Below are 25,842 nucleotides of genomic sequence, written 5' to 3'. Positions count from 1 at the left end.
GCACATTAGAGATTTTGTATACATGGTCCCAAGTATTTAGTATAATACTTTATTCTGCTATCTATTTCAGGGCCTCACTGACGTTCAGCGGAATTCTACTTCTCTAGAAGTGTCCTCTTCATTGCCGCTAATTGAAGCAGTACTCCCAGATGGCCAACAGGGGCATCATCATGATGTAAACGCTGGAGATGATAGGGTCTTGTTAGTGGCATCCACTGTAGATATTGCAGATCAAGTCAGTGATGGGATCCTAAGTAATCCTAGTCCTATGCTCACTAAACGCACCAGTGTAACAGAGACCACAGACATCAGTGAGAGATGTCCTCACGAGACAGTCATGTCAGCCACCAGTGTAACAGAGACCACAGACATCAGTGAGAGATGCCCTCACCAGACAGTCATGTCAGCCACCAGTGTAACGGAGACCACAGACATCAGTGAGAGATGTCCTCACGAGACAGTCATGTCAGCCACCAGTGTAACGGAGACCACAGACATCAGTGAGAGATGTCCTCACGAGACAGTCATGTCAGCCACCAGTGTAACAGAGACCACAGACATCAGTGAGAGATGTCCTCACCAGACAGTCATGTCAGCCACCAGTGTAACAGAGACCACAGACATCAGTGAGAGATGTCCTCACGAGACAGTCATGTCAGCCACCAGTGTAACAGAGACCACAGACATCAGTGAGAGATGTCCTCACGAGACAGTCATGTCAGCCACCAGTGTAACGGAGACCACAGACATCAGTGAGAGATGTCCTCACGAGACAGTCATGTCAGCCACCAGTGTAACAGAGACCACAGACATCAGTGAGAGATGTCCTCACCAGACAGTCATGTCAGCCACGAGTGTAACAGAGACCACAGACATCAGTGAGAGATGCCCTCATGAGACAGTCATTTCAGCCACTAGTATAAAAGAGACCACAGACGTAAGTAAGAGATGTCCTTATGAGACAGTCATGTCAGCCACTAGTATAAAAGAGACCACAGACATCAGAGAGAGATGCCCTCATGAGACAGTCATGCCATCCACCAGCATAATGGAGACCACAGACGTCAGTGAGCAAGTGAATGAAGTTCATATAATGAGCGGAACCTTAGACTTCCCCCTCATGGTCATGGAGGGTATAAAAGATGAAATAAATCAAACTGGTTGTGAGTCAGGGGACGCCTCTGAAATGCTGATCAGTGACCCTTCTATAGACAGAAATGTCTCAGTCCACCCTGCAGACCCAAACTCTGATTTACAGGCATCCCAGAAACATCAACCCCAAAACCCCAATCTGCTAAATCTGCCACCTGAAATCACCGAGGTAAAACCCGAAAACTCAGACCTGCAAGATTCACAGAAAATAAAAGAGGCGTCCTCCTTATCTGATCCGGGGGTACAGGGTAGAGATGGGGAACATTGCCAACTTCTCCATTCACAACCAGAAGAGATCTGGACACCGATGACGGACCAAACTCTCCTCTGCGGAATGAACATTATCCAATCACAACAAACTGATGCTCTGGGTGAGGATCCCTGTAAACTGACCAATGGCCTGGACTTGCCGGACAGCCAGCTGCTCGGAGCCTGGGAGGATAGCTTCACTACGTCAACGGTACATTAAATATCTATCCTATTTCTATAGGTAAAATTAAGGGGGTACTCCACCCCTAGACATCTTATCTCCTGTCCACAGGATAGGGGATAAGATGTCTGATTGCTGGGGTCCCGTCACTGGGGACCCTCGCTATCTCTCCTGCAGCGCCCTCATTCATGAGCTGCTTGGAGCGAAGATCACTCCGTGGCTGATGACGGGCGATACAAGGGTCCGGGGTATGGTGATGTTGCAGCTCCGCTCCCACGTGACGTCACATCCCACCCCCTCAGTGCAAGTCTATGGGAGGAGGCGTGACACACCCTCCCATAGGCTTGCTTTGAGGGGACGGGGCGTGACCTCACGATACCCCTGCCCTTATATCACCCGTCATCAGCCACGGAGTAATCTTCTCTCCGTGCAGCTCATGAACGGGGGCGCTGCAGTCGAGATTGCGAGGGTCCCCAGTGGCGGGACCCCTGCAATCAGACCTCTTATCCCCTATCCTTTAGATAGGGGGATAAGATTTCTAGGGCCGGAGTACACCTTTAACCCCTTAAGGACCAGGCCATTTTACACCTTAGGACCATTTTTTGCAATTCTGACCACTGTCACTTTAAAGATTAATAACTCTGGAATGCTTTTACTTATCATTCTGATTCTGAGATTGTTTTTTCGTGACATATTCTACTTTAACATAGTGGTAAAATTTTGTGGTAACTTGCATCCTTTCTTGGTGAAAAATCCCCAAATTTGATGAAAAATTAGAAAATTTTGCATTTTTCTAACTTTGAAGCTTTCTGCTTGTAAGAAAAATGGATATTACAAATAAAAAAAATTTTATTCACATATACAATATGTCTACTTTATGTCTGAATCATAAAGTTGACAAGTTTCTACTTTTGGAAGACATCAGAGGGCTTCAAAGTTCAGCAGCAATTTTCCAATTTTTCACAAAATTTTCAAACTCACTATTTTTCAGGGATCAGTTCAGGTTTGAAGTGGATTTGAAGGGTCTTCATAATAGAAATACCCCACAAATGACCCCATTATAAAAACTGCACCCCCCAAAGTATTCAAAATGACATTTAGTAAGTGTTTTAACCCTTTAGATGTTTCACAGGAATAGCAGCAAAGTGAAGGAGAAAATTCACAATCTTAATTTTTTACACTCGCATGTTCTTGTAAAACCAATTTTTGAATTTTTATAAGGGGTAAAAGGAGAAAATGTATACTTATATTTGTAGCCCAATTTGTCTCGAGTAAGGACATACCTCATATGTCTATGTAAATTGTTCGGCGGGTGCAGTTGAGGGCTCAGAAGCGAAGGAGCGACAAGGGGATTTTGGAGAGTATGTTTTTTTACTAAAATGTGTGTTTCCCCCCAAATTTGAAATTTTTGCAAGGGTTAATAGCAGAAAATACCCCACAAAATTTGTAACCCCATTTCTTCTGAGTATGGAGGTACCCCATAAGTTGGCCTGAAGTGCACTACGGGCGAACTACAATGCTCAGAAGAGAAGGAGTGATATTTAGCTTTTTGACAGCAAATTTTGCTCGGGGGGCATGTCGCATTTAGGAAGCCCCTATGGTGCCAGAACAGCAAAAAAAAAAAAAACACATGGCATACCATTTTGGAAACTAGACCCCTTGAGGAATGTAACAAGGAATAAAGTGAGCCTTAATACCCCACAGGGGTTTCACGACTTTTGCATATGTAAAAAAAAATTATATATGTTTCACTAAAATGTGTGTTTCCCCCCAAATTTCCCATTTTGCAAGGGTTAATAGCAGAAAATACCCCCCAAAATTTGTAACCCCATCTCTTCTGAGTATGGAGGTACCCCATAAGTTGACCTGAAGTGTACTACGGGCGAACTACAATGCTCAGAAGAGGAGGAGCACCATTGAGCTTTTGGAAAGAGAATTCGTTTGGAATGGTAGTCAGGGGCCATGTGCATTTACAAAGCCCCCCGTGGTGCCAGAACAGTGGACCCCCCCCCCCATATTTTCACGGATCACTGTTCCAAAAATCTGTCAGACACCTGTGGGGCGTAAATGCTCACTGTACCCCTTATTACATTACATGAGGGGTGTAGTTTCCAAAATGGGGTCACATGTGGGGGGGTCCATTGGTCTGGTACCATGGGGGCTTTGTAAACACAAGTGGCCTTCAATTCCGGACAAATTTTCTCTTCAAAATCCCAATGGCGCTCCTTCTCTTCTGAGCATTGTAGTGCGCCCATAGAGCACTTTACATCCACATATGGGGTATGTTCTTACTCAGAAGAAATGGGGTTACAAATTTTGGGGGGCTTTTTTTTTTTATTTTCCCTTGTGAAAATGAAAAATTTAGGGTGACACCAGCATTTTTGTGAAATTATTATTTTTTTTCATTTTTCCATCCAACTTTAATGAAAATTTGTCAAACACCTGTGGGGTGTTCAGGCTCACTATACCCCTTGTTAAGTTCCGTGAGGGGTGTCATTTCCAAAATGGGGTCACATGTGGGTATTTATTTTTTTGGGTTTATGTCAGAACCGCTGTAAAATCAGCCACCCCTGTGCAAATCACCAATTTAGGCCTCAAATGTACATGGTGCGCTCTCACTCCTGAGCCTTGTTGTGCATCCGCAGAGCATTTTACGCCCACATATGGGGTATTTCCGTACTCAGGAGAAATTGCGTTACAAATTTTGGGGGTCTTTTTTTCCTTTTACCTCTCGTGAAAATAAAAAGTAAAGGACAACACCAGCATGTTAGTGTAAAAAAAAATTTTTTTTTTACACTAACAGGCTGGTGTATACTCCAACTTTTCTTTTTCATAAGGGGTAAAAGGAAAAAAAGCCCCCCAAATTTGTAGTGCAATTTCTCCCTATTACGGAAATACCCCATATGTGGCACTAAACTGTTTCCTTGAAATACGACAGGGCTTCAAAGTGAGAGCGCCATGCGCATTTGAGGACTAAATTAGGGATTGCACAGGGGTGGACATAGGGGTATTCTATGCCAGTGATTCCCAAACAGGGTGCCTCCAGCTGTTGCTAAACTCCCAGCATGCCTGGACAGTCAGTGGCTGTCCGGAAATGCTGTGAGTTGTTGTTTTGCAACAGCTGGAAGATCTGTTTTGGAAACACTGCCGTACAATGCTTTTTTATTTTTATTGGTGGGACAGTGTAAGGGGTGTATATGTTGTGTTTTACTCTTTATTATGTGTAAGTGTAGTGTAGTGTTTTTAGGGTACATTCACACTGGCGGAGGTTTACAGTGAATTTACCGCTAGGAGTTTGCGCTGCGGGGAAAAATTTGCCGCAGCTCATACTTGAAGTAGTAAACTTACTGTAAACCTGCCTGTAGGAATGTACCCTGTGCGTTCACATGGGGGGGCAAACCTCCAGCTGTTTGAAAACTACAACTCCCAGCATGTACTGACAGACCGTGCATGCTGGGAGTTGTACTTTTGCAACAGCTGGAGGCACACTGGTTGGAAAACCTTCAGTTAGGTTCTGTTACCTAACTCTGTATTTTCCAACCAGTGTGCCTCCAGCTGTTGCAAAACTTCAACTCCCAGCATGTACTGATCGCCGAAAGGCATGCTGGGAGATGTAGTTATGCAACAGCTGGAGGTACACAACTAAAACTCCCAGCATGCCGAGACAGCTGTTTGCTGTTTAGGCATGCTGGGAGTTGCAGTTTTGCAACATCTGGAGAGCTATAGTTTAGAGACCACTGCACAGTGGTCTCCAAACTGTGGACCTCCATATGTTGCAAAACTACAACTCCCAGCATGCCCAGACAGCAAACTGCTATGTGGGCATGCTGGGAGTTGTAGTTTTGCAAGATCTGGAGGTGCACAGTATAGAGATCACTGTGCAGTGGTCTCAAACTGTAGACCTCCAGCTGTTGCAAAACTGCAACTCCCAGCATGCCTAAACAGCTCTCTGGGCATGCTGGGAGTTGTAGTTTTGCAACATCTGGAGGGTTACAGTTTAGAGACCACTATAGTGGTCTCAGACTGTAGCCCTCCAGATGTTGCTAAGTAACTCACCGGCTTCTGTCGGATCCAGGGAGCTGCGTCGCCGTCCTCTTCTTCCGCTGATCGTCGCCGCTGCCGCCGCCGATGGGTAAGTGGATCTTCGGCGCCGGTCCCTGTCGGTTTCCCCGTCCTGCCCCGCCTATTGTGGGAGGGCAGAACGGGGAAACCGAAAGTAAAGCCCTCCGCCCCGATCTGCTATTGGTGGTCGCGTCTAGACCACCAATAGCAGAGATAGGAGGGGTGGCAACTCTGCCACCTCACTCCTATCGCTACAGGGGGATCGTGGGTGTCTAGGACATCCGCGATCCCCTTTATTTTCCGGGTCACTATAGACCGGGAATAGCTGCAAATCGCAAGTGTGAATTCACTTGCGATTTGCGCCGATCGCCGACATGGGGGGGTCTGATGACCCCCCTGGGCATTTGCGCGGGGTGCCTGCTGATAGATATCAGCAGTCACCCCGGCCCGGTCCCCGCCCGGCGCGCGGTGGGGGACCGAAATTCCCACGGGCATACAGGTACGCCCTTGGTCCTTAAGGGGTTAAGGGTCTTCCAGAAACCTTTTATCTCGAGAAATTCTGTATAAAAATATATAGATAAGTATAAAAGTATATCTCAAGATTTTAAAGGGATACTCCACTGCTCAGCGTTTTGGAACCAAATTTTCCGAACACTTAGAACCGGCGCCGGGAGCTCGTGACGTCATAGCCACGCCCCCTCATGATGTCACGCCCCACCCCATAGACTTGCATTGAGGGGGTGGGGTGTGACGTCATGAGGGGGCGGGTCTATGACGTCACAAGCTGCTCTAAGTGTTCGGAGCATGTTGTTCCAAACGCTGAGCAGCAGAGTACCCCTTTAAGTTCCCCCCCCCCCCCCTATCTACAGGATATCCAACTGCTGAGACCCCCACCAATCACAGGCACTTCACTGTCTGTGACTTCTACACAAAGCTGAGCACTCTACAGTATGTTTGACAGTCCCATAGAAAATATGTAGAGCGTTGGCCAAACATAGGCACTGCCGCCTCGTTGTTTTGGGGGACAGGAGAGCCCTGTTCTCGTGATTGGTGAGGGTGGATGGGAGGTTTCTTTTCATTTTTGGGATCACTAGTCCCTCAGTACACATGAATATTCAACTCTTCCGAGCATCCACTTGGTAAGATCATTCCCTTGCTTGACATAATCCAGTGTTTCCCAACCAGGGTGCCTCCAGCTGTTGCATAACTACAACTCCCATCATGCCCGGACAGCCGAAGGCTGTCCGGGCATGCTGGGAGTTGTAGTTTTGCAACAGCTGGAGGCACCCTGGTTGGGAAACACTGTTGTATAGGGTATGTAACGGCTGTCCGGCCATGCTGGGAGTTGTAGTTTTGCAACAGCTGGAGGCACCCTGGTTGGGAAACACTGTTGTATAGGGTATGTAGCTGCTGTCCGGGCATGCTGGGAGTTGTAGTTTTGCAACAGCTGGAGGCACCCTGGTTGGGAAACACTGTTGTATAGGGTATGTAACGGCTGTCTGGGAATGCTGGGAGTTGTAGTTTTGCAACAGCTGGAGGCACCCTGGTTGGGAAACACTGTTGTATAGGGTATATAACGGCTGTCTGGGAATGCTGGGAGTTGTCGTTTTGCAACAGCTGGAGGCACCCTGGTTGGGAAACACTGTTGTATAGGGTATGTAACGGCTGTCCGGCCATGCTGGGAGTTGTAGTTTTGCAACAGCTGGAGGCACCCTGGTTGGGAAACACTGTTGTATAGGGTATGTAGCTGCTGTCCGGGCATGCTGGGAGTTGTAGTTTTGCAACAGCTGGCGGCACCCTGGTTGGGAAACACTGTTGTATAGGGTATGTAACGGCTGTCCGGCCATGCTGGGAGTTGTAGTTTTGCAACAGCTGGAGGCACCCTGGTTGGGAAACACTGTTGTATAGGGTATGTAGCTGCTGTCCGGGCATGCTGGGAGTTGTAGTTTTGCAACAGCTGGAGGCACCCTGGTTGGGAAACACTGTTGTATAGGGTATGTAACGGCTGTCTGGCCATGCTGGGAGTTGTAGTTTTGCAACAGCTGGAGGCACCCTGGTTGGGAAACACTGACATAATCTGAAAGTTGAGAGGCCCCCATACACTTCAGACAGTCTGCCAGACTTTACTGATACCATTACTATGTATGGAAGCCACGCCCCCTCTCGTAGGCTTGCATTGAGGGGCGGAGCATGACATCACACGGGGGCGGAGGCGTGACGTCACATGCTGCCGGCCCTGTAGTCGCCCGTAATCAGACCCGGAGCGAACACGCTCCGGGGACTGATTACAAACGGGGTGCCGCGTGCATGATCCCGGGGGTCCCCAGCTGCGGGACTCCCGCGATCAGGCATCTTATCCAGTATCCTTTGGATAGGGGAAAAGATGTGTAAGCAGCGGAGAACCCCTTTAATGGCGGAGAGTGAAATAAAATAAATTATGTCAAATAGTGAGATGACCAAACTGCGAAGGTCTCTTCATCTTGCATGATATAACAAAGTATCTAAAGACAAACGTATATACATGATCAGCCGTAACGTTAAAGGAGAACTCCAGCCAAAATTAAAGGGGTATTCCAGGAAAAACGTAATTTTTTTATTTTTATTTTTTATATCAACTAGCTCCAGAAAGTTAAACAGATTTGTAAATGACTTCTATTAAAAAATATTAATCCTTCCAATAATTATCAGCTGCTGAAGTTGAGTTGTTCTTTTCTGTCTGGTAACAGTGCTCTCTGCTGACATTTCTGCTTGTCTCGGGAACTGCACAGAGTAGAAGAGGTTTGCTATGGGGATTTGCTTCTACTCTGGACAGCTCCCGAGACAGGTGTCATCAGAGAGCACTTAGACTCGACTTCAGCAGCTCATAAGTACTGAAAGGATTAAGATTTTTTAATAGACGTAATTTACAAATCTGTTTTAACTTTCTGGAGGCAGTACAAATTAAAATTTTTGTTTCCTTGATAACCCCTTTAAATTATCGGTCAGCTACTTATCCCCTATTAATTTAGGCTGGAGTTCTTCTTTAAACCATGAATAATCACTTGTGGATGCGCATCATGGGAAAGAGATGACACCAGAATGCGCTATGGGAAGAAGACAAACCCCGGAGTGTGATGGTCTGGGCCAGTGTTTTCCAAACAGTGTGTCTCCAGCTGTTGCAAAACTATAACTCCCAGCATGCTGGGGGTTTAAAGGGTTTTGAATGCTGGAGTCAGGAGCTTGTGACATAGCCCTGCCCCCCTCATGATGTCATGCCCCGCCCCCTGAATGCAAGTCTATGGGAGGGGGCGTGACAGTCGCCACGCCCCCTCCCATGGACTTGCATTGACGGGGCGGGGTGGGATGTCATGAGGGGCGGGGCTATGATGTCACAAGCTCCTGACTCCTGCATTCGGAACAGTTTGTTCCAAACGCTGAGCAGCGGAGTACCCATTTAAAGGGGTACTACGCCCCTAGACATCTTATCCCTTATCGAAAGGATAAGGGAGAAGATGTCAGATCGCGGGGGTCCCGCCGCTGGGGACCCGCCGCTGGGGACCCCCGGGATCTTGGCTGTAAGACCCACCTGTTGCGGCTTCCAGCAGCGCTGGAGGCTCTCATCCTAACGCCTCACGACCAAGGTGACGTGAGATCGGGACGTCACGACTCCGCCCCCATGTGACATCACGCCCCGCCCCCTCAATGCAAGTCTATGGGAGGGGGTGTAACGGCTGTCACGCCCCCCCCCCCCCTCCCATAGTCTTGCATTGAGGGGCGGGGCGTGACATCACACGGGGGCGGAGTCGTGACGTCCCGATCTCACGTCACCGTGGTCGGGAGCCGAAGCCGCAACAGGTGGGTCCTGCAGCCGAGATCCTGGGGGTCCCCAGCAGCGGGACCCCCGGGATAAGATGTCTAGGGGCGGAGTACCCCTTTAACCTCTGGTAATGGCACTTCGCCGATTCATCCCAAATAGTTCAGCTGTTCTAGTAGAAATGTATTGACATTTGCTTATTACAATGTTTCCCAACAAGTGTGCCTCCAGCTGTTGCAAAACTAAAACTCCCAGGATGCCCGGACAGCCTTCGGCTGGGAGTTGTAGTTTTGCAAGAGCGATCTCCTAATTTTTTGGCTCCACGAGTCAGAGCTACACAGTATTAGGCAGGTGGTGTCAATGTTACGGCTGACGGGTGTACACACAATGGGGCAGAGGAGCGTGATGAATGGCCATTAAAACAACAGAACAATAATCATGGGGCGTAAATCCTTCATTAGATCCCAGATTAGGAGTTTGGTGGGATTTTATGTTCTGTAGGAGGATCGTAGTTCAGAGACCTGACCCCCCCCCCCCCCCCCAAACTATCTGCGGAGCAGATTCCTTAGATGTTACAATGTGACGTAAATCATTGCGGCAGATTAAGGTCAGTGTAAAAAGGCGTCTCCAGCAAAATGTAAGGTCTCCGACGTTTCCCATAGAAGAAAAGAACTGAAAAAGAATAAGGCGCAGCTCCTAGTGTAATCCGAATTGGATAAACGTTAAAGGGGAACTCCACTCGAAAACATTTTTTTTTTTTAAGTCAACTGGTGCCAGAAAGTTAAACGGATTTGTAAATTACTTCTATTTAAAAATCTTAATCCTTTCAGTACTTATCAGCTGCTGTATGCACCACAGGAAGTTGTGTAGTTCTTTTCTGTCTGACCACAGAGCTCTCTGCTGACACCTCTGTCCATGTCAGGAACTGTCCCCATAGCAAACCTCTCCTGCTCTGGACAGTTCCTGACATGGACAGAGGTGTCAGCAGAGAGAACTGTGGTCAGACAGGAAGGAAATTCAAAAAAGAAAAGAACTTCCTGTGGAGCATACAGCAGCTGATACCGTATTTTTCGCCGTATAAGACGCACTTTTTCTTCCCCAAAACTGGGGGGAAAAAGTCGGTGCGTCTTATACGACGAATACACCCCTATCGCGGCGGTCCCTGCGGCCATCAACGGCCGGGACCCGCGGCTAATAGAGGACATGACCGATCGCGGTGATGCCCTGTATTAACCCTTCAGACGCGGCGATCAAAGCTGACCGCCGCGTCTGAAGGGAAAGTGACACTAACCCGGCTGTTCAGTCGGGCTGTTCGGGACCGCCGCGATTTCACCTTGGCGGTCCCGAACAGCCCGACTGAATAGCCGGGTTAGTGCTTACAGGACACCGGGAGGGACCTTACCTGCCTCCTCGGTGTCTTCTCTGTTCAGGGATCCCCTGTATGGCCGGCGCTCTCCTTCCTCGTCGTCGCGTACGTGCGTCGGCGTGCGTAACGACGTGATGGCGGCGACGGAGAGCGAGGATACCCGGCCGGCAGCAGAGACGTTCCGGTGCGACGGGGACACGGCGACAGCGATGGAGCGACATCCAGGGCAGCGGTGACGGGTCCGGAGCGGCGGGGACACGTGACTATTACCTCCTATGCAGTGGTCTTCAATCTGCGGACCTCCAGATGTTGCAAAACTACAACTCCCAGCATGCCCGGACAGCCAACGGCTGTCCGGGCATGCTGGGAGTTGTAGTTTAGCAACATATGGAGGTCCGCAGGTTGAAGACCACTATTGGGTTCAAAATCTTTATTTTTTTAGATTTTGCCCCTAAAAATTGGGTGCGTCTTATACGCCGGTGCGTCCTATAGGGCGAAAAATACGGTAAGTACTGGAAGGATTAAGATTTTTTAATAGAAGTAATTTATAAATCTGTTTAACTTTCTGGCACCAGTTGATTTAGAATTTTTTTTTTTTTTTCCAGTGGAGTACCCCTTTAAATAGATACTGGTAGTGAATGCCGGAGGATTTTGCGCTAATGTCTGGCTCCCATCAAGATTTTACCATCCGAGTAACAGACAATAAAATCGGACAAAATCTGATTACCTTAAATCGTATCCAATCGTATTAAAAAAATTGTTTGGTATCAGATTTAAAATCGTATCAAAAAATCGTACAGCTGAAAATCTCATCTGATTTTTCACAAATCTGATCATGTTTGGAAAATAATATGTATGTCAAGGGCAATAAAGTTTATTTGAAGACGCTACTGCGCATTTGTAAAAAGAAATCGTGTGCGATAAATCTGATGAAATCTCACGGTCACACGGTTCAATACGATTTACATAAATAATAAAAAATAATAAAATTAGACACTATTTCAAACCAATTTTTAATCTGGGTGAAAGATCGTGGTCAACCATGATCTTACCCCCGATCTAAAATCGTGCAGAATCGGATGCGGATCAAAACTGATGCAAGTGTTGGATATTATTACTGAATGGAAGTCAATGGATACGACTTGGTGCGCAGATTTGTACGACTTCAAGGTAAAAAATCGTGAGAAAAAGTAGGATGGTAAAATCGTGATGTGAATGCACCCTAAGAGAACAACATCAGTGCACATCATAAAATACAGGGGTCATCCGGATCCACTCGAGTCCACAGTGGGGCCAATAAACTTGCAGAGATATGGAAAATCACAAAACCAGATCTGATTTCTGAGAACACAGAAATTCAGACGTCGTTTGAACGCTATTGCGGAAATTCCACTGTGTGAACATAGTAACATAGTTCATAAGGTTGAAAAAAAGACCAGAGTCCATCTAGTTCAACCTATAACCCTAATGAGTCCCTACTGAGTTGATCCAGAGGAAGGCAAAAAACCCTCATACTAGAGGTAACAATTCCTTCCCGACTCCAAATATGGCATCAGAATAAATCCCTGGATCAGGGGTCTGTCCCTATAAATCTAGTATCAATAACCAGCAATGTAAATTATTTTACAGAGTTCACCATGACCACCTCCTCCGGGAGAGAATTCCACAGTCTCACTGCTCTTACAGTAAAGAACCCCCCATCTGTTTTGGTGTAGAAACCTTCTTTCCTCTAGACGTAGAGGATGCCTCCTTGTTATAGATACAGTCCTGGGTATAAATAGATCATGGAGAGATCTCTGTACTGTCCACTGATATATTTATATATAGTTATTAGGTCTCCCCTAAGCCTTCTTTTTTCTAAACTAAATAACCCTAATTCTGATAATCTTTCTGGGTACTGTAGTCCTCCCATTCTCCGTATTACTCTGGTTGCCCGTCTTTGAACCCTCTCCAGCTCCACTATATCTTTCTTGTACACTGGTGCCCAGTACTGTACACAGTATTCTATGTGTGGTCTGACCAGTACTGTACACAGTATTCTATGTGTGGTCTGACCAGTACTGTACACAGTATTCTATGTGTGGTCTGACAAGTACTGTACACAGTATTCTATGTGTGGTCTGACCAGTACTGTACACAATATTCTATTTGTGGTCTGACCAGTACTGTACACAGTATTCTATGTGTGGTCTGACTAGTACTGTACACAGTATTCTATGTGTGGTCTGACCAGTACTGTACACAGTATTCTATGTGTGGTCTGACCAGTACTGTACACAGTATTCTATGTGTGGTCTGACTAGTGATTTGTACAGCGGTAGAATTATTTCTTTGTCGTGGGCATCTATGCCCCTATTGATGCACCCCATGATTTTATTAGCCTTGGCAGCAGCTGCCCGACACTGGTCACTACAGCTAAATTTACTGTTAACTAAGACTCCAAAGTCCTTTTCCATGTCAGTCGTCCCAAGTGTTTTCCCATTTAATACATAATCCCAACCCGGATTTTCCAAGATTATCACCTGGGCGGAGAACAAAGTTCTGGCCATTTCGGCAATTCACATTCCGGGGGTGCTCAACTGGGAAGCGGACTTCCTCAGTCGGTCCTCTCCCGACCCCGGCGAGTGGTCTCTTCATCCGGAGGTCTTCGCACAGCTCTGCGACCTCTGGGGCATTCCGGACGTGGATCTCTTCGCATCCCGGCACAATCGGAAGATTCTTCCGTTTGTGTCCAAGTCCCGGGACCCTCAGGCCTTGGCCGTCCTAGTGATTCCTTGGACGGTGTTCGCCCTGCCTTATCTGTTCCCTCCTCTTCCGCTCCTTCCCAGGGGGCAGAGGAATCTCAAGGCAGAGGTCATTCCCACCATTCTGGTAGCTCCAGATTGGCCCCGGAGGTCGTGGTATGCCGACGTAGTCAGGCTCCTGGACGACACTCCTCTACTTCTTCCGCTCTGCCCGGACCTACTCTCTCAGGGTCCTCTTTGCCACCCCAATTTACAGTCGCTGCATTTGACGGCATGGCGGTTGAGACCGCGGTTTTGAGGGCCCGCGGATTCTCTTCCCAAGTCATTCACAAGAATTTACCACCGTACTTGGCGGTCTTATTTTCGCTGGTGTGAAGCTCAGGACTTCTCCCCGGTGACCTTCTCGATTCCCCGCCTTCTCTCTTTTTTGCATTTGTTGTCTCTCAGTTCCCTTAAAGGTCAGGTTTCGGACCTTACTATTCTTTTCCAGCGACCCCTGGCTTCCAATTCTCATGTCTGGACCTTCCTGCAAGGAGTGGCACACGCTGTTCCTCCTTATCGGTCACCTTCTCCCCCTTGGGACTTGAATTTGGTTCTGAGTGCCCTCCAGGGTGCACCCTTTGAGCCCCTTAGAGAGGTGTCTCTCCACCTCCTTTCTTGGAAAGTGGCGTTTCTTGTTGCTATCACCTCCATCCGGAGGGTGTCTGAACTGGCAGCTCTTTCCTGCCTTTCTCCGTTTCTGGTGATCCACCAGGACAAGGTCGTTTTCCGGCCAGACCCTTCCTTTTTACCTAAGGTGGTTTCGGCCTTTCATCTCAATGAGGACATTGTCCTCCCGTCCTTTTGTCCGGCTCCTTCTCATCCTAAGGAGCGCTTACTACACAAGCTGGATGTAGTTCGGGCTGTTCGGTCTTATCTCTCCATCACTTCTTCGTTTCGTCAGTGTGATTCCTTTTTCGTCCTTACGGAAGGTCGTCGCAAGGGACAACCTGCTTCCAAGGCCACCATTTCTCGGTGGATTCGGTCCGCCATTTCGGAAGCCTATCGCTGTTAGGGGAAGATTCCTCATTTCAGGGTTGTGGCTCATTCCATTCGTTCTGTTGGGGCATCCTGGGCTCTCCAGAATAGAGCCTCGGCCTCGCAGATTTGCAAGGCGGCTACCTGGTCGTCTTTGCACACTTTCTCGAGGTTTTACCAAGTTCATACTTTCGCATCGGCGTATAGTGTTGCAGGCGGCAGTGGGTCGGCCGTCTGCCTGATTACTTATCTGCCCACCCAAGGGTCGGCTTTGGTACTTCCCACGGTCTGTGTCCCCCAATGGAGCCGATAGAGAAAAGTAGATTTTTTAACACTTACCGTAAAATCTTTTTCTCGGAGGATCCATTGGGGGACACAGCTCCCGCCCTTTTTGGGTTTTTTCCTTGATTCTCTGTCCGAGGGTGTGTTCAGTTATGTTTTTTCTTCTGGTTCTCGGACAGTTTTGGGTTTTTCCTTGACCTATTGGTCTCCTCCTATTGCTCTGGAACTTAAACTGACAAGCTCAGAGCCTGAAGGCGGGTATATCCTGCTGGGAGGAGCCGAGTTTTTTATTACCATAGTGTCACACCTCCTAGAGACAGCAGCATACACCCACTGTCTGTGTCCCCCAATGGATCCTTCGAGAGAGAGATTTTGCGGTAAGTGTTAAAAATCTCCTTTTTTCTCTGTAGCTTTTTAATGCTTCTTCACTGCTGTCCTGTTTTAGTAGTTTAAATGCTTTATTTTTGTCATTTATTGCCCCCTTAACATTTTTACTCATCCGCATTGGTTTTCTTTTATTCCTGACCCTTTTATTCCCATAAGGTTTATACATCTTACAGTGAGAATTACCTGTTAAGGACCAAAGGCTAATAGACTGCTGCACTGATCGCGGTGCCGCACGCTATTATTCGTTTAGACGCGGCGTTCAAAGTTGATCGCCACGTCTAAAGTGAAAGTAAACTCAGGGATGTGGAAATCCTATAGCCCGACGCCCGGGACAAGTAGTTTTGGGCGCCGGGCAGGTGAATTGTTTATAGATTTAGCCCTGTATCGGGCGAGCAGGGACGGACAGACTTCTCCCTTATTTTTCTTTAATGTCGGTGTGAGGCGCAGGAGCCGATGGAAGTCTCCACCTCACACCAGCGCTCAGAGTATATGGAGGGGGCGGCGGCCTCCAGCTGACTGCAGAGCCCCCTTATCTCCCCTCCCGGAGGATGGACGGAGCTCAGAAGACACAGCAGGGTGAGAGAAAGGATGTAGACAGCTCCGTGCACAGCTCCATCCCCCGCACACAGCTCTATCCCTCCCCCTCCCCTGCTCTGTCTAGACAGGACCTAATCCACCACGGGGCGGTTGCTTGTTTGCACGGGGAAAACACAGAGCAGGGGGGGGGGGAGAGGGGGAGGACGGAAATCTCACCTCACACCGGCCGGGACTACAGCTCTGATGTCCACTCATGGCGGCTCAGGTGAGGAGACCGAGAATACAGACGGCGGCAGGAAGGGTGGGTGTATATGTATGGTGTGAGTGTATGTGTGATGTGTATGTAATGTATGATGGGGGGGCAGCGGCAGGTGTATGTATGATGTGTGCATATGTATGGTGTATATCAGTGTTTCCCAACCAGGGTGCCTCCAGCTTTTGCAACAACTGGAGGCACCCTGGTTGGGAAACACTGGTGGATATGTATGGTGTGAGCGTATGTGTGTATGATGTCTATGTGTGATGTGTATGTATGTGATGTATGATGTGGGGTGGGCAGCGGCAGGTGTATATGTATGGTGTGAGTGTATGTGTGTATGTAATGTATGATGTGGGGGGGGCAGTGGCGGGGGTGTGTGTGTGTGTGTGTGTATGTATATGGGGGCAGTGGTTGGTGCATGTATGATGTGTATGCATGAATGTTTTGTATAGGAGCGGACTGTCACGTCGGGCATTAGGGCAGTTGTGCCATCTAATTTTATTTATTTTTAGTGGCACCCACACTGAATTGCACCCCCAGAATCCCGCCCCCTTCATACTCACCCGACGACCAAGAGCCCCACGGATGCTCGCAAACATGCCCGAACCAAAACTACAACTCCCAGCATGTTGCTCCATAACCTAAACTGTAGAACTATAAAGTGTAACATGCTGGGAGTTGTAGTTTTGGTTCGGGTCAGCTGCAGAGCCATAGGCTGTATCAGGGCATGCTGGGTGTTGTAGTTACTAACTGTAATTCCCAGTATTCCTTGACACAGACTATGGCTCTGCAGCTGACACAAACCAAAACTACAACTCCCAGCATGTTACACAATAACCTGAACTGTCCTACTATACAGTGCAACATGCTGCAACACCCACACAACCATAGGCTGTATCAGGGCATGCTGGGAGTTGTAGTTATCTAGTAACTAAATGCAATTTCCAGCATTTTCTGACACAAAATGCACCATATAAACTGGAGAAGCATAATAAGCCCCTTTCCTAATAAAAGTTTCCAATTTTCTTTAATTAAAAATAATGTACAAAAATAAACATAAGTGGTATCGCTACATGTGGAAATGTCCAGACTATTAAAATATGATAATTAAACCGTACGGTGAACGGTGTAAATAATAGTCCAGAATTGCTCATTTTTGGTCACTTCATATGAGAAATTTTTTATAAGGCGATCAAAAAGTTACATCTAGACTTTTCTGGGCTTCCCTCGGGCGTAAGAGGAGCTACAGCTCTCCCGCCGCTAATAGCCCGGCATGCTGCGATCGTCTATTAAACCATTAGATCATCACTGTCATCAGTGTCTAAAGGATCTTATATCCATCCCTGGTGGTCTAGTGGGGGGGGGGGGGGGGGGATCAGACTATTTTGGTTGAAATTATTTTATCTACCAGGACAAGTAGATTTTCTTGAGGGACAAGTAGATTGTGTTCCGCTTTAGTCCCTTGGACAAGTAGTTTTTTTTTAAATTTCCACACCCCTGAAACTAATGGCAGTTAGCTCAGGGGGCTGTTCGGGACCACCACGGTGAAATTGCGGCGTCCCGAACAGCTGTAGGACACGAGGAGGGTCCCTTACCTGCTTCCTGGTTTCCAATCGCCGAATGACTGCTCAGTGCCTGAGATCCAGGCATGAGAAGTCAAGCGGCAGAATCATTGATCAATGGTTTCCTATGAGAAACCGTTGATCAATGTAAAAGATCAATGTGTGCAGTGTTATAGCCCCATATGGGAGCTATAACACTGCAAAAAAAAAAGTGAATAAAGATCATTTAACCTCTTCCCTAATAAAAGTTTGAATAAAACATATGTGGTATCACCGCGTGTGGAAATGTCCGAATTATAAAAATATATCATTAATTAAACCGTACGGTCAATGGCGTACGCGCAACAAAATTCCAAAGTCCAAAATAGCGTATTTTTTGGACATATGAAAAAATGAATAAAAAGTGATCAAAAAGTCCGATCAATACAAAAATGGTACCGCAAAAAACTTCAGATCACGGTGCAAACAATGAGCCCTCATACCGCCCCATACATAGAAAAATAAAGTTATAGGGGTCAGAAGATGACAATTTTAAACGTATACATTTTCCTGCATGTAGTTATGATTTTTTCCAGAAGTGCGACAAAATCAAACCTATATAAGTAGGGGATCATTTTAACCGTATGGACCTACAGAATAAAGAGAATGTGTCATTTTTACCGAATAATGTACTGCGTAGAAACGGAAGCCCCCAAAATTACAAAATGTTTTTTTCTTCAATTTTGTCGCACATTGATTTTTTTTTTCAGTTTGTCATAGATTTTTGGGTAAAATGACTGACGTCATTACAAAGTAGAATTGGTGGCGCAAAAAATAAGCCATAATATGGATTTTTAGGTGCAAAATTGAAAAGAGTTATGATTTTTTAAAGGTAAGGAGGAAAAAAATTCATGTGCAAAAACGGAAAAACCCTGAGTCCTTAAGAATATATTTTTAAAAGTCTCTCATTTAGTCTCCGTATTCTTGTTTTTGAGGACATTATCCCATTTTATATTGTTAAGGGCTTCTCTGAGTTGATCAAGCTTTGCCTTCCATTTCATTGTTTTTGTGGCTTCTCGAGAGATTCCCTTATTGAAGAACCAAGTTATAATGTATTATATTATGATCACTATTTCCTAGGTGTCCTTCTACTTGTACATTAGTTACTCTGTCAGGTCTGTTGGTTAATATTAAAGGGGTACTCCGGTGAAAAACTTTTTACTTTTAAATCAACTGGTGGCAGAAAGTTAAACATATTTGTAAATTACTTCTATTAAAAAAATCTTAATCCTTCCAGTACTTATTAGCTGCTGAATGCTACAGAGGAAATTCCTTTCTTTTTGGAACACTGATGACATCACGAGCACAGTGCTCTCTGCTGACATCTCTGTCCATTTTAGCAACCATGCATAGCAGATGTATGCTAAGGGCAGCACGGTGGCTCAGTGATTAGCACTGCTGCCTTGCAGTGCTGGGGACTTGGGTTCAAATCCCACTAAGGACAACAATAAATAAAGTGTTTTTATTATTATTATAACGTCAGCAGAGAGAACTGTGCTCGTGATGTCATCAGAGAGCATTCCAAAAAGAAAAGAATTTCCTCTGTAGTATTCAGCAGCTAATAAGTACAGGAAGGATTAAGATTTTTTAATAGAAGTAATTTACAAATATGTTTAACTTTCTGCCACCAGTTGATTTAAAAGAAAAAAGGTTTTCACCGGAGAACCCCTTTAAGTCTAGTAGGGCGCCCCCTCTGGTCGGGCCCTGCACCATTTGGGACAGATAATTGTCTTTGGCTATAGTCAGAAATCTGTTTCCTTTATGAGATTCACAGGTCTCAGTTTTGCTGCTAATTTGCCTATTTTTGATACACATCACCTCCTACAATATTCTGACATGGAAAGCACACCTACCAAAGCAAGAATATGGTATGCGCCAAAGTTAATAAAGAACATGTTCCAAATGATAAATTTGGCGCACGTCCATAAAAACCAAAGTAAAAAAAAAAATAAAAAAATAAAACGGGTGAAAGGAAACTAACAACAAGTAAAAAATGATAAATAAATGTGTATATTTGTGTTTCTTCAGATTCTACTATGAAGAGACCTCTGCAGCCTTGGTTATCTCTTTGTATAACATGATTTCCTTTATCTCAATCAGGTATTATTATTATCTGCAAGATAATTATTATCTGCGAGATTACCGTATATACTCGAGTATAAGCCGAGTTTTTCAGCACGATTTTTCGTGCTGAAAACGCCCCCCTCGGCTTTTACTCGAGTGAACTCTCCGCCTGTCAATCCCTTCTCAGTGGTCTTCAACCTGCGGACCTCCAGATGTTGCAAAACTACAACTCCCAGCATGCCCGGACAGCCAACGGCTGTCCGGGCATGCTGGGAGTTGTAGTTTTGAAACCTCTGGAGGTCCGCAGGTTGAAGATCACTGCGGCCTTCGTCATCATCCAGACACCCCCTTTAGTTTTCTACTCACCTCCCCTCAGTGGGAAGGAAGGGTGAGCTGGTCCGGGCCATCTATGCTGCAGGGACCGTCCGGTGGGGAGGGTTAGTCGTTGCGGGCTGTCCATTTTCACCCGGGGGGCCCTCTTCTCCGCGCCGGCCCTGGACTAGTGACGTTGCCTTGACGACGACGCACAGGGACACAAATGAGCGTCCCTGTGCATCGTCAAGGCAACGTTACTAGTCCGGGGCCGGACCCGGAGCGGGGAAGAGGCCCCCCCTCCCCCCGGTGAAAATGGACAGTCCGGGCATGCTGGGAGTTGTAGTTTTGCAACATCGGGAGGTCCGCAGGTTGAAGACCACTGATGAAGGGATTGACAGGCGGTGATGATGAAGGGGGGGGGTGATGACGGGGGTCTGGATGATGACATGGGGGGATGATGTATTTCCCACCCTAGGCTTATAGTCGAGTCAATAACTTTTCCTGGGTTTTTGGGGTGAAATTAGGGGCCTTGGCTTATATTCGGGTCGGCTTATACTCGAGTATATACAGTATTTTGTTTCTCTTAGGCCCCTTTCACACTACAGGTATCATCCTGTAAAAAAACCTCTGTTATTACTCCCGGCAAAAAGTCCTGAAAACGACCGTCACAAAATCCCATTCATGTCAATGGGATTTTTTGACCATCCTTTTGCATCAGGTATGTGTCCGTTTTTACTAATGTCAGTTATTTTTGCCGGCACAAAAGACGGCGCGTGCACTAATTTTTGGTCCGGCTAAAAAAGAAAAAATGGTGAAAAACCGGACGTTAAAATTTAAAAGGGTATTCCAGGCAAAAACTTTTATATATATATATATATATATATATATCAACTGGCTCCGGAAAGTTAAACAGATTTGTAAATTACTTCTATTAAAAAATCTTAATCCTTCCAATAGTTATTAGCTTCTGAAGTTTTCTGTCTAACTGCTCTATGATGATGTCACGTCCCTGTGAATGATGGGAAAATTTCCCCATAGGAACTACACAGCTCCCGGGACGTGACCTCATCATTGAGCAGTTAGACAGAAAACAACAACTCAACTTCAGAAGCTAATAACTATTGGAAGGATTAAGATTTTTTAATAGAAGTAATTTACAAATCTGTTTAACTTTCCGGAGCCACATGATATATAAAAAAAAGGTTTTGCCTGGAATACCCCTTTAACATTGAAGTCTATGGGAACAGAATGTTAAAAACCTGACAATAACGGATTTTTTTTTTTTTTTGAACATCGTTTTTTTTTGTACTGAGCATGCTCAGTGCAGCTTTACAAAGAAAACGGTTTAAAGGGGTACTCCGGTGGAAAACTCTTTTTTTTATTTTTTTTTTTATCAACTGGTGCCAGAAAGTTACACAGATTTGCAAATGACTTCTATTAAAAAATCTTAATCCGTCCAGTACTTATTAGCTGCTGAATACTACAGAGGAAAATCTTTTCTTTATGGAACACAGATCTCTCTGCTGACATCATGAACACAGTGCTCTCTGCTGACATCTCTGTCCATTTTAAGAATTGTCCAGAGTAGGAGAAAATCCCCATAACAAACATATATGTTGCTCTGGACAGTTCCTAAAATGGACAGAGATGTCAGCAGAGAGCACTGTGCTCGTGATGTCAGCAGAGAGCGCTGTGTTCCAAAAAGAAAATAATTTCCTATGTAGTATTCAGCAGCTAAGAAGTACTGGAAGGATTAAGATTTTTTAATAGAAGTCATTTACATATCTGTTTAACTTTCTGGCACCAGTTGATAAAAAAAAAAAAAAAAAATAAGTACCGTATTCCACCAGAGTACCCCTTTAAAAACCTGATAAAAAAAAACAAAAAACGGATGTAACTAACTGGTAATAACGGATGATAATGGAGCAAAAACATCCGTTTTTTTTTTAAGGAAAAACTCATTAAAAATAATGGATGATGTCATCAGTTATCATCAGTTATTACCAGTTATTGCATCCGTTTTTTGTTTTTTTTTCCCATCCGTTATTGTAAAATAACGGCAGTAAAAAAGCAGGATGATACCTGTAGTGTGAACGGGGCCTTATTGAGGCAATTAAACTGATTCCCTGAGGATTTATCTCTGGACTGGTGAAGATCATCTCCCTCCGGCCTTCAGTATAGAGGAGCTGTCACTTTCTGCATCACTAGTTCCATGTTTCCCAACCAGGGTCCCTCCAGCTGTTGCAAAACTACAACTCCCAGCATGCCCGGACAGCCTTCGGCTGTCCGGGCATGCTGGGAGTTGTAGTTTTGCAACAGCTGGAGGCACCCTGTTTGAAAAACGCTGAACTAAATGCTTTAAGTGTCGTGCAGAAATGTTGTCTGAAGCACTTTTTTTTTAAAGCCAGCACAATAAAGGTGCAGATTTGCGCCTATATGTACTGATTTGCGCCAATGATAAATTTTATGATCATTGCACAAAATGCGTTTTAGAAAACGTCGACACCAAAAGGCACAATGAAAAAGTGCAACCACTGAATTGCGCCAAACTATGCACCAAAAATACACAACAAAACCAATGTACATCCAATGAAAAATCCCTCCTGTATGTATTATAAATGTCCCCTATGGCTTAGCATAGATAGCATCTTAAAGGGGTACTCCACTGGAAAACTTTATTATTATTATTATTATTTTTTTTTTTAATCAACTGGTGCCAGAAAGTTAAACAGATTTGTAAATGACTTCTATTAAGAAATCTTAATCCTTCCAGTACTTATCAGGTGCTGTTATGATCCACAGGAAGTTCTTTTCTTTTTGAATTTCCTTTTTGCTGACACCTCTGTCCATTTCAGGAACTGTCCAGAGAACGATAGGTTTTCTATAGGGATTTGCTCCTGCTCTGGACAGTTCCTGACATGGACAGAGGTGTCAGCAGAGAGGACTGTGGTAAGACAGAAAGGAAATTCAAAAAGAAAAGAACTTCCTGTGGATCATAACAGCAGCTGATAAGTACTGGAAGGATTAAGATTTTTTTTTTAATAGAAATAATTTACAAATCTGTTTAACGTTCTGGCACCAGTTGATTTAAAAAAATGTTCTCCAGTGGAGTACCCCTTTAAAGGAAAACTACAGTTCCCATCATGCCCTGACAGCCATTGCATTGCGGTTGTAGTTTTGTGACAGGTCGGGGAACTTATATGTACATCTGTGTAGTTACTTTTTGTCGCACTATGTGCACTAAAATGCACAGTACATCCACACTAATAGCTTATCAGTTTGGTTGCTGTCCAATGACAGTATGGCAACCTAAAGGTAAGTATACAAAAGTGCACTTTAAAGGGGTACTCTGGTGAAAAACATTTTTTTTTTTTTTTTTTTTTTTTTTTTTTTTTTATGAACTTGTGCCAGAAAGTTAAACAGATTTGTAAATTACTTCTAGTAAAAAATCTTTACCCTTCCAGTACTTTTTAGCAGCTGTATGCTACAGAGGTAATTATTTTCTTTTTGATTTTCTTTTTTGTCTTGTCCACAGTGCTCTCCTGATGCCCGTATCAGGAACTGTCCAGAGCAGGATAGGTGTTTGCAATGGGGATTTTCTCCTGCTCTGGACAGTTCCTGATACGAGCATCAGGTGTCAGCAGAGAGCACTGTGGACAAGACAAAAAAGAAATTCAAAAAGAAAAGAATTTCCTCTGTAGCATACAGCTGCTAATAAGTACTGGAAGGGTAAAGATTTTTTAATAGAAGTCATTTACAAATCTGTTTAACTTTATGGTACCAGTTGATTTAAAAAAAAAAAAATGTTTTCCATCGGAGTACCCCTTTAACCCCTTAACGACCGGGGGTTTTCCCGTTTTTGCATTTTCGTTATTTGCTCCTTGCCTTTAAAAAATCATAACTCTTTCAATTTTGCACCTAAAAATCCATATGATGGCTTATTTTTTGCGCCACCAATTCTACTTTGTAATGACGTCAGTCATTTTGCCCAAAAATCTACGGTGAAACGGAAAAAAAAATCATTGTGCGACAAAATTGAAAAAAAAACTCCGTTTTGTAATTTTGGGGGCTTCCGTTTCTACGTAGTACATATTTCGGTAAAAATGACACCTTATCTTTATTCTGTAGGTCCATACGATTAAAATGATCCCCTACTTATATAGGTTGGATATTGTCGCACTTCTGGAAAAAATCATAACTACATGCAGGAAAATGTATACGTTTAAAATTGTCATCTTCTGACCCCTATAACTTTTTTATTTTTCCGTGTATGGGGCGGTATGAGGGCTCATTTTTTGCGCCGTGATCTGAAGTTTTTAACGGTACCATTTTTGCATTGATAGGACTTATTGATCACTTTTTATTCATTTTTAAATGATATAGAAAGTGACCAAAAATGCACTATTTTGGACTTTGGAATTTTTTTGCGCGCACGCCATTGACCGAGCGGTTTAATTAATGATATATTTTTATAATTCGGACATTTCCGCACGCGGTGATACCACATATGTTTATTTTTATTTTTATTTACACTGTGTTTTTTTTTTTTATTGGAAAAGGGGGGTGATTCAAACTTTTAATAGGGGAGGAGTTAAATGATCTTTATTCACTTTTTTTTTTCACTTTTTTTTTGCAGTGTTATAGGTCCCATAGGGACCTATAACACTGCACACACTGATCATTGTTATCCCATAGGGACCTATAACACTGCACACACTGATCTCTTATACTGATCATTGTTATCCCATAGGGACCTATAACACTGCACACACTGATCTTCATCATTGATTACTGGTTTCTCATAAGAAACCAGTGATCAACGATTCTGCTGCATGACTGCTCATGTCTGGATCTCAGGCACTGAGCAGTCATTCGGCGATCGGACAGCGAGGAGGCAGGTACGGGCCCTCCTGCTGTCCTGTCAGCTGTTCGGGATGCTGCGATTAGCCGCGGCTATCCCGAACAGCCCGACTGAGCTAGCGGCTAAAGGGCTATTAGAGGCGGGTCCCGGCTTCACTATGACGCCGGGCCCGCCGTGATATGACGCGGAGTTACTGTGTAACCCCGTGTTATATCGGGAGAGCAGGACCAAGGACGTACCGGTACGTCCTTGGTCCCTAAGGGGTTAAGGACCCAGCCAATTTTCACTGTAGGACCCGGCCATTTTTTGAACATCTGACCACTGTCACTTCAAGCATTAATAACTCTGGGATGCTTTTACCTTTCATTCTGATTCCGATATTGTTTTTTCGTGACATATTCTACTTTATGTTAGTGGTAAAATTTTGTTGATACTTGCATCGTTTCTTGGTGAAAAACTCCAAAATTTGATGAAAAAATTTAAAATTTTGCTTTTTTTTTTAAACTTTGAAGCTCTCTGCTTATAAGGAAAATGAATATTCCAAATAAATTATATATTGATTCACATATACAATATGTCTACTTTATATTTGCATCATAAAATTGACATGTTTTTACTTTTGGAAGACACCAGAGGGCTTCAAAGTTCCGCATCAATTTTCCAATTTTTCACAAAATTTTCAAAATCTAAATTTTTCATGGACCAATTCAGGTTTGAAGTGGATTTGAAGGGCCTTCATATTAGAAATACCCCACAAATGACCCCATTATAAAAACTGCACCCCTCAAAGTATTCAAACTGACATTCAAAAGGTTTGTTAACCCTTTAGGTGTTTCACAGGAATAGCAGCAAATTGAAGAAGAAAATTCTAAATCTTAATTTTTTACACTGGCATGTTCTTGTAGACCCAGTTTTTGAATTTTTACAAGGGGTGAAAGGAGAGAAATCTTCCTAAAATGTGTAACCCAATTT

General features: G+C 44.8%; 1 protein-coding gene across 6 annotated transcripts in view; it reads left to right on the top strand.

The window, feature by feature from the left end:
- The window catches only part of BRME1 (break repair meiotic recombinase recruitment factor 1), a 64,917-nt gene that overhangs the window by 24,151 nt on the left and 14,924 nt on the right, over positions 1-25,842 (top strand). For all 6 annotated transcript variants that reach the window (XM_056570264.1, XM_056570267.1, XM_056570265.1 and 3 more), the window contains exon 4: positions 71-1,612. In XM_056570264.1, the coding sequence (XP_056426239.1) occupies positions 71-1,612 (1,542 nt within the window). The remainder of the gene's footprint in view (positions 1-70; positions 1,613-25,842) is intronic.

Source organism: Hyla sarda, chromosome 4, assembly GCF_029499605.1.
Source record: "Hyla sarda isolate aHylSar1 chromosome 4, aHylSar1.hap1, whole genome shotgun sequence".
NCBI lineage: Eukaryota > Metazoa > Chordata > Amphibia > Anura > Hylidae > Hyla > Hyla sarda.
This window is presented reverse-complemented; position numbering and strand designations above follow the sequence as displayed.